This window comes from Lepisosteus platostomus, chromosome 5 (assembly GCF_059453375.1).
Source record: "Lepisosteus platostomus isolate fLepPlt1 chromosome 5, fLepPlt1.hap1, whole genome shotgun sequence".
Lineage (NCBI taxonomy): Eukaryota > Metazoa > Chordata > Actinopteri > Semionotiformes > Lepisosteidae > Lepisosteus > Lepisosteus platostomus.
Genome location: NC_142615.1, coordinates 54,011,599 through 54,020,704, shown reverse-complemented (window position 1 = coordinate 54,020,704; position 9,106 = coordinate 54,011,599). Strand labels below are relative to the sequence as shown.

The window sequence follows — 9,106 nt, the reverse complement described above, 5'->3', positions numbered from 1 at the left end:
AACTTCTCTCAATAAACAGGAGATCCTGTGTCCAAAATCCTGAGGTGCCTTTCTTCCTGTCTTGACATATAGAATGTATTATTAAAGACAATCACATAGGGCTTGATTTAGTTTAATGCAAGTATTTATTTCCTATCTTGGAACAACTTGTTTTTCAACAACATTCATACTATTTGTGAAATATGAAATACAAATCTTGCTTATGGGTGCAGAAGAAATACTGCCAGCTGGAGAGAAAATTACGGATTTTTTTCTTTAAACAAACACCTGCATAGGGAGATGTAAAACAAAAATCCACTTGAGACGTTTTCGTTGGGGAGGAGGGTTGTGGAAGGGCAAAAAAAAATCTGTTGCGTTTCACAAAATTCACACTTACGAACGGCGCAAGTCGCAGATGATTCACTTCTCTTGACTAGGTGGCGCTAGGAGGTGCAGTGAAGTTTATATCCGGCTGCAGAAACTCTTTCTCAGCTCTGCTTCTCGATTGTCTTGAAGTCGCCGCCACGCTAACGAATGACGTCATCATACGGCGCGACACTGCATGTATTTCACCCACGTGTAGGTGATTGAATCATTTTCTTTAGATAAAGAAGGAAGTTGTTTTTTAATAACTTCAGTTTCTGAAAACGTAGAGTCTTGTCGGTTGTGTTTATGCTTGAACAGAGCACAGGCCTGATAACAGAATCTGTGAAGAATAAAAATAAAGAAGTTGTTCTGTTTAAACATCGCAAGTCAGCCTTTGTTTCTGACCGACTCTGAAGAAGGATGGCGGAGTGCTTGTTAAATCTGCAAACCCAGCTTGACTCTTTTATGCAGGTTTTGCTCAAATCGATCGTGTATGAAGTGTCAGAAGTTTTTGGAAACAGGATGTCTGACTCCGAGAACGAGTTTCAAGAAAAACTTCGCAGCGTCTCCCAGATCCTGGTGAGACGGGCCGTGATTAAAATCACACAGTGTGTGAAGGACAGTGTCGGGAGTGAAATGGCGCAGCTGAAGAAGGAAAACGAGAGCCTGAAGTGGAGATTGCAGCTGTGGGAGAAGGAGTCGGGAGCAGGAGGAAATCAGGGGCAGACAGATCAGGGTACCCAGACGCTTCCTTGTGAAGTGACTGCAGGAATAAAAGAAGAAATGGACACGAAACTGGAGCTGTCAGGTCAGTGTGACCGGGGTAAAGTTATCTCGAAGTTCGAAAACGATTTTGGCACGCCTGTAGCGCTTTCACGAAACCTCTTAGAGTGGCGAGAATGTTTGTTTTGTGTATAAAATACATTGTGGATGCTTTCTCAGCCTTTACGTTTTCGTTTTTATGACATTTTTTGGACCAAGCACGAATATTCTTTTGTCCATATCTTCGCAATGGAAGCACAGAACGCCTTCAAACCAAAAGCATTTTAAAGACCACGACTCGTGGATATTTCCACAGCCTTTACATCAAACTATCAGTGAGCTAATTATCTTTTTTTAAAACTCCGGTTTTTCATTGATGCGTAATTACGTACGAACTAGAACCCGGGGGACCGCTGTGTGCCCACGTTCACAACGCGAGAAATACTGTTCAATACGGCTTCGTGCGAAAAACCCGTATATGACCATAGGAAGCAGAACAGCGCAGTCTCCCATTACCCAGACTGTAAGCACGGGAATAAAGCTTTGTTTGATTTCTGAAACCCTTCCTTTACATCCTGTTTTCATTCAGGTAAGGGTCAACTATATTCACAATACTACTGACAACAGGAAGATTAAAATATTCTTTTCTCAGCAGCTTATTAAAAACAGCTCCCATGATGTTCAAACCGACTTTTTACACAGAACACTGACACAGCTTTGCATTCTGAATCTCTTTTTCTCATGCTTTTATTTAATATGGCACAATGCACTGGGATAGGGGTATTCTGTTCACAAACCAATAGCATTTAAACCACAGCACCCACAATGCTGCAAGTGTTTTGCACACTAAGCAGGTCCTCTGACTTTTCCCAGCTTTGTTTTGGGTTGTGGAACCTTTCTTTATATTTTTTAGGATTTTCTGAAGATAACAATACAGGTAACACACTGGGACAGGTGGGTCGTCTTCATGGCTCAATAGCATTTCAAATACAACAGCCACACTGCTGAAACCAAGTGTTTTACACACCACATGTGCTTCCATTGCAGAGATATGGACAAAAGAATATTCGTGCTTGGTCAAAAAAATGTCATAAAAATGTCATAAAAACGAAAACGTAAAGGCTGAGAAAGCATCCACAATGTATTTTATACACAAAGCAAGTGTTTTTGTAACTCTAAGAGATTTCGTGAAAGCGCTACAGGCGTGCCAAAATCGTTTTCGAACTTCAAGCTAACTTTACCCCGGTGTCAGTTTGGTGACTTGTATGAAGTCAGAGTGTGTTAAAGAACAGTGTCTATAACTAACTCAATGGTGAGATTTTTTATTTTATTTTAAAGAAAACATCTCACAAGAGTTAACATTCTTGTTATCTAACAAACTATCAAACTGTCATAAAAACTTTCCTCACTGGTGAGAACATAGTGCAGAGATGCAGAGTGAAGTGGGAAAGACTTGTGTGATGTAGCAACGGGATTCTTTAATAGAAACTGAACTGTTTTGTCCGGTTACAGTGCTGAAAACACCTCGTTCACATTCAACAATTGTTCCACTGAATCAATTTGTATTCCAACGTCATTATGAAACAACATTTATAAATGAACAAGTAATAGGTTTATTCCATGCTGACAAAAACACAACGTTTCGGCCGTGGAGCCGTGTTTTTTCTCTCTTCTTTTTTTCAGCATAGAATAAACCTGTTTCTTGTTCCTTTGCAGCCTATACATGCTGACACAGCTATCCACATGAACATTTATAAATATTGTATTTAAGTTGTATTGGTCTAAATTTTTATAAGTATACTAATGATTGTGTATATAAACATTTTTTAATTGGTTTAAGTATTACTGTCGTCCAGGGTCTGTGTCTGTATTGAGTCCTCTTGAATATTAATCCAGTGTGTCTATATTAACCCCTCTCTTTCTCAATGCAGTGTTAATGTACTGTAGTGTCCAGAAAGTGTCTGTATCAACTTCTCACTCAGTGCAGTGTTAATGACCTGTTGTGTGCAGTCAATGTGTCTGTATTAACCCATTTCTTTGATTGCAGTATTAATGTCCTATAGTGTACAGTCAGTCTGTATTAACTCCTCTTTCAGTGCAGTGTTAATGTGCTGTAGTCTCCAGTCTCTGTGTCTGTATTCACCCCTCTCTCTCAGTGCAGTCTTTATGTCCTGCAGTGTCCAGTCAGTGTCTGTATTAACCAGCCTCTCTCTGTGCAGTTTTAAAGTAATGTAATGTGCAGTCAGTGTGTGTCTATTAACCCCTCTCTCTGTGCAGTGTTAATGTACTGTATTGTGCAGTCAATGTGTCTGTATTAATCCCTCTCTCAGTGCAGTGTTAATGTACTGGAGTGTCCAGTCAGTGTGTCTGTAATAACCAGCCTTTCTTTGTGCAGTTTTAAAGTAATCTAATGTGCAGTCAGTGTGTGTCCCTTTCTCTGATTGCAGTGTTAATGTGCTGTATTGTCCAGTCGCAGTGCCTGTGTTAAGCCCTCTCTCAATGCAGTGTTAATGTACTGTATTGTGCAGTCAATGTGTCTGTCTTCACCCTTCTCTCTCAGTGCAGACTTTATGTCCTGTAGTGTCCAGTCAGTGTCTGTATTAACTCCTCTCTCAGTGCAGTGTTAATGTACTGGAGTGTCCAGTCAGTCAGTGTGTCTGTATAACCCCTCTTTCAGTGCAGTGTTAATGCACTGTAGTGTCCAGTCAGTCAGTGTGTCTGTATTAACCCCTCTTTCAGTGCAGTGTTAATGCACTGGAGTGTCCAGTCAGTGTGTGTGTGTATTAACCCCTTTCTCTGATTGCAGTGTTAATGTACTGGAGTGCCCAGTCAGTGTGTCTGTATGAACCCCTCTCTTTCAGTGCAGTGTTCATATACTGGAGTGTCCAGTCAGTGTGTGTGTATTAACCCCTCTCTCTCAGTGCAGTGTTAATGTGCTCTAGTGTCCAGTCAGCATGACTGTATTAACCTCTGTTTCGGTGCATTGTTAATGTGCTGTAGTGTCCAGTCAATGTGTCTGTATTAACCCCCCCTCTCTCTCTCAGTGGAGTGTTAATGTAAATGTAATGTAATAGTGATATTATTACAGAAGTCTTACTTTTTACATGGTAGTTAGGTTTCTGATTAAGATAAATCAGAACATGCCCTTATACCCACTTATTCCGCTATGTTTAAACAACCCAAATTGATTGTGAGTGTACTTGTATGAATGTGTGTAGTTTAAAGCTTTTAAGATCACATGGCCTCAGTTATCACTACTATGCTGATGATACTCAAATATAAATCCATTCCAAACCTGACGTTGATGTGGATGTATTTAGTTTTATCTCCGATATAAAATCTTGGATGATTCAAAATGTCCTTCATCTTAACTGTGACAAGACTGAAGTCATGCTTATTGGCACCACCCATCAACTTTATAAAACCAGTGCTGTAACCCTATCTGTAGATGGTCTCGTACTTGAGCTTCAGTCTAAATTGAAAAACTTGGGGATGATATTTGACGTTTGACCCACATGTGCAGCATGTTGTCAGAACATCTTTCATTCACCTCATAAATATTGCTCGACTACGCCTTATGTTATCACTAACTGTTGCTGAAAAGTGTTGTCTAATCTTGAATCGACTACTGTAACGCTCTACTCTCTGGGGATTCTAAATCCACATTGAACAAACTTCAGTATGTCCAAAATTCAGCAGCCAGCATCCTGACCAGGTCTAGTGCAAGTGTTCACATTACTCCTATCCTGTAGTCCATGCACTGGCTTCCTGTCAGGGTTCATATCGACTTAAAAATCCTCCTGCTCACCTATAAGACTGCAAGTCTTGGCTTGGCACCTCCATACTGGTCTGATATTACCACCCTACTCCCTACCTTGCAATCATAGCTCTTCTAATTGTGTTCAACAATTTTTCCCCCCAGTCTGTCTACACTCTATGGGTGACATGGCCTTCTCCTGTTTTGCCCCAAGCTCTGGAATTCTCTCCCCAAGGTATCAGAGAGTCACCTTCTCTAAACTCCAAATCCAGACTCAAAACCTTTTTCTTCAGAAGAGTCTTTATTTAACTGTTCTGTACCCCTCTCTTCCTACTGTACTTAGTACCACTGTCTACTGTCTACTGTCTCCTCTAACTGTGTATTCTCATCGTGCTAATTTTGTGTATTTTATGTTGTTGGCATTCTGTAAAATGCTTTGATTAGCCACCTCTAAAGGTATGAAACTATAAAATAAAGTTTATTCTTATGAAGGTCTTGTCTTGTCTTGTATTTACAGGCTCAGAGGCCAGTGTTCTCTCCGACGCTGGGGAAAGGGCTCCTCTTGAACAGCAGCACAGTGAGGAGGAATGGGGCTCCAGTCTGATGCAGGAGACAGAGCTCCCTGCCTCAGAAGGGAAAGAGGCACTTAGTGAGCAGCACACAGAGAGCAGACAGAGTATCAAGGATCTGGACTCTGTGCCCATGATGAAGACAGAGCCTGAGAGTGAGACACCTGGGCTCTTAGTATGTGATGATTTTACAGAGAAGATGAATAATCTGGACACAACCAATATTACACAAGGTTGTAATGAACTGGGCTGTGTCTCTGTACAAGAGCACAGTGAAGAACTGGATGCTTTAAATCTTACAGAGCAGGATATGGATCCCAAGTTGATTGACCCTGCAGAGCAGCAGACTGATGTACCTGGTAAAGAGAACTGTACTGAGATACAGCACACAGAGGAGAGTCAGTACAGGGAGGAGCAACAGCAGCTCCTACAGGGCTTGATAATAATTAGGCCTTGTTTTGTTCAAGTCGAAAGACTGTCATTGCAGAGTCTGAAACAGTCATATGATCCCTTAGTATCTGAATGCTTTACACACAAGTTTAATAATCTGGTTACTGAGAAAATTGTTGAAAGTTTTAATGAACTAGAGAGTATGTCTGTTCTTGGGCAAAGAGAGGAACAACTGAATGAACTGGATGGTTTTAGTCTCAGAGAGCTGGAGAAGGAGCCCCAGATGATTCACACGGCTGAGCAGCACACTGAGGGACACTATGGAGAAAACAAATCTCAGTTTCAGCACACAGAGCAAGACCATTCCATGGACCATTTGCAGAATAAGAGACCCCAGCACGATCAGGGGATGAAGAAGAATCACTCAAGGCCTTGCTCAGATGGAGTGGACAAACTGCCATTAAGGCACAGGGAGAAGCAGCCTTTCTGTCAGTCTAGCATTTCACAACCCTACCAGCACCTTCACACAGGAGAGAGACCTTTCAGCTGTAGTCATTGTGGGAAGAGTTTTAGTCAGTCAAGTAACTTAATAGCCCACCTGCGCATTCACACAGGAGAGAAACCATTCAGCTGCAGTCAGTGTGGGAAGAGTTTTAGTCAATCAAGTAACTTAAAAACCCACCAGCGCATTCACGCAGAAGAGAGACCATTCAGCTGCAGTCAGTGTGGGAAGAGCTTTATTCGGTCAGGTGACTTAAAAACCCACCAACGCATTCACACAGGAGAGAGACCATTCAGCTGCAGTCAGTGTGGGAAGAGTTTTAGTCGGTCAAGTAACTTGATAGTCCACCAGCACATTCACACAGGAGAGAAACCATTCAGCTGCAGTCAGTGTGGGAAGGGTTTTATTCAGATAAGCGCCTTAGAATCACACCAGCACATTCACACAGGAGAGAGACCATTCAGCTGCAGTCAGTGTTGGAAGAGTTTTAGTCGGTCAAGTAGCTTAAAAACCCACCAGCGCATTCACACAGGAGAGAGACCGTTCAGCTGCAGTCAGTGTGGGAAGAGTTTTAGTCAGTCAAGTAGCTTAATAGCCCACCAGCGCATTCACACAGGAGAGAGACCATTCAGCTGCAGTCAGTGTGGGAAGGGTTTTATTCAGATAAGCAACTTACAATCACACCAGCACATTCACACAGGAGAGAGACCTTTCAGTTGTAGTCAGTGTGGGAGGAGTTTTAGTTGCTCAAGTGACTTAAAAACCCACCAGCGCATTCACTCAGGAGAAAGACCGTTGTAGCGGCAAGGTTTATTAAAATACAGGAATTAAGTTTGCTGCTCCCTTGCCAGTCTCTCTCTCCCTCATCTCAAGTGGTGCTTGATACAGAGAGGCCATTCCATTTGGTTCACATTTAAGGTGTTTTTCTAGCTGATAGAGTGTTCTGATAAGGAACAACTCCCAAATTTGAGTCCCATCAGCCACCCTAATGAATGGTCATCTCTGGTGCAGATTCCAAAGGAGAGTCTCATCCCAAGTGGTTTACAACACCAAGGTCACGAGACACCAATAACTGTAGGGTTTTGTGCATTTCCTGGGACAATTGTTTATTGTAGCAGTAAGTCACAAAATGATTCTCAAATGCCCATGGATCTTTCAACCAATGAGCGACCGTAGTTCCTCCAGGTATACCTCCAGCTCCTCCTGGACATCTTCAGACTCAGCTCAGACAGTCACGTAACGGCCAGTTTGTCCCAGTGCCAGGACTTTTCCTTGTTCTAAGAGTTGAGAACGGAGGTTGCCAGCGTGTAACCAAAGGATCCACCTGAGGTTAGCTCAGGAGCATGCCTCGTGAACCCACTGTGAACGCTCACCTGATCAACGAGTGAACTACTTTTGGAACTGTGGACAGCTGAATATCAGTATTCAGGACTCGCGCTACATCGGGAACAAACCGGTCTTCTTCCTGTCTAAAGAGTGTGACTTGCTCAGATCTGCAGTCACTTTTCTGTGTGCAAACTGCTAGTTTCAGCCAACACTAACTAGCCGGTCTTCAGAGAGCATCAGCAGCGCACCGCAGCAGAAATCTCTCCCTCCTTCTCCTTCTCTCACGTCAAACCAGCACTGCCTCAATGCCAGTTGATATCAATTTAATTCCTATGAGTTATGTACTTGGTTTAGAGTATTTAGTGTAGAAGTTGTAACCAAGTTCATTTACGAAATGGTCTAAATGAATGATATACTGAATGTATGTCCCTCTTAGTATTTGTAACTCTTCGTGATTGAATGTATACCTTTTGTATTCTGCTAACCCTCACTATAAGATCTGTTATGTTCAAATGCACATTTTATGCATTAATAAATGTATTCTCTTGTATTAGTATCCGAGTGTGTGTGTTGCTGAGTATCCCGCTGGGACGGTCTTCTAATAGCCATCAAAGAATCATTTTCTGACTTAATGCTACAATTAATAATTGTGCCTGTAAATGCACAAACACCTACATTTACTGGAGCCTCGTGAGAGGATGCCTATAAGCTCCTCCAGTCAGGACAGGAGCCTCTACTGTATACAGAGAGGGGTGGGAGGGGGGAACAAGCTGATACCCTGGCTTCTCTCCAGACACAGCTGGATGAACTCCTCCAGTTGGGATATGTGGCTCTACTGTACACAGAGGGGGGAACAAGCCGATACCCAGGCTTCTCTCCAGACACACCTGGATGAGCTCCTCCAGTCAGGACAGGAGGATCTACTCTACACAGAGAGAGGTGAAAGGGGGGAACAAACTTCCCAGCCCTGTTGTTGAAATTGATACCCTGGTTTCTCTCCAGACACAGCTGGATGAGCTTCTCCAGTCAGGACAGGAGGATCTACTGTACACAGAGAGGGGTGGAAGGGGGGAACAAGCTGATACCCTGGCTTCTCTCCAGACACAGCTGGATGAGCTCCTCCAGTCACGACAAGAGGCTCTACTGTATACATAGAGGGGTAGGAGGGGGGAACAAGCTCCCCAGGTCCGTTGTTGAAGCCGATACCCTGGTTTCTCTCCAGACACTGCTCGATGAGCTCCTCCAGTCAGGACAGGTGGCTCTACTGTACACAGAGAGGGGTGGGAGAGGGTAAAAAGCTGATACCCTGGCTTCCCAGTGGGCAGTGATTCGTCAAATATACGTATATATCACAGCGATAATATAGCTATGCATATATATATACATTGGCGCGATGTATAATCAATGTTGAATTGCAACCGTAAAATTGACGACATTAATAAATGCATATATATA

At 42.8% G+C, this 9,106-nt stretch overlaps 1 protein-coding gene across 1 annotated transcript; it reads left to right on the top strand.

Moving 5' to 3' along the window:
* The first annotated feature begins 542 nt into the window (after window positions 1-542).
* On the top strand, window positions 543-7,499 carry LOC148669364 (uncharacterized). Its single transcript, XM_088632679.1, has 2 exons — window positions 543-1,153; window positions 5,382-7,499. The coding sequence occupies exons 1-2, from the start codon at window positions 766-768 to the stop codon at window positions 7,124-7,126; spliced, it is 2,133 nt and encodes a 710-aa protein (XP_088488805.1). The 5' UTR covers window positions 543-765; the 3' UTR covers window positions 7,127-7,499.
* The last annotated feature ends 1,607 nt before the right edge of the window (window positions 7,500-9,106 follow it).

Coding starts and splice junctions, on each gene's coding strand:
- LOC148669364 (XM_088632679.1), top strand. CDS start 766: ATGGCGGAGTGCTTGTTAAATCTGCAAACCCAGCTTGACTCTTTTATG. Junction 1,154..5,381: donor CACGAAACTGGAGCTGTCAG/GTCAGTGTGACC, acceptor TTGTATTTACAG/GCTCAGAGGCCAGTGTTCTC.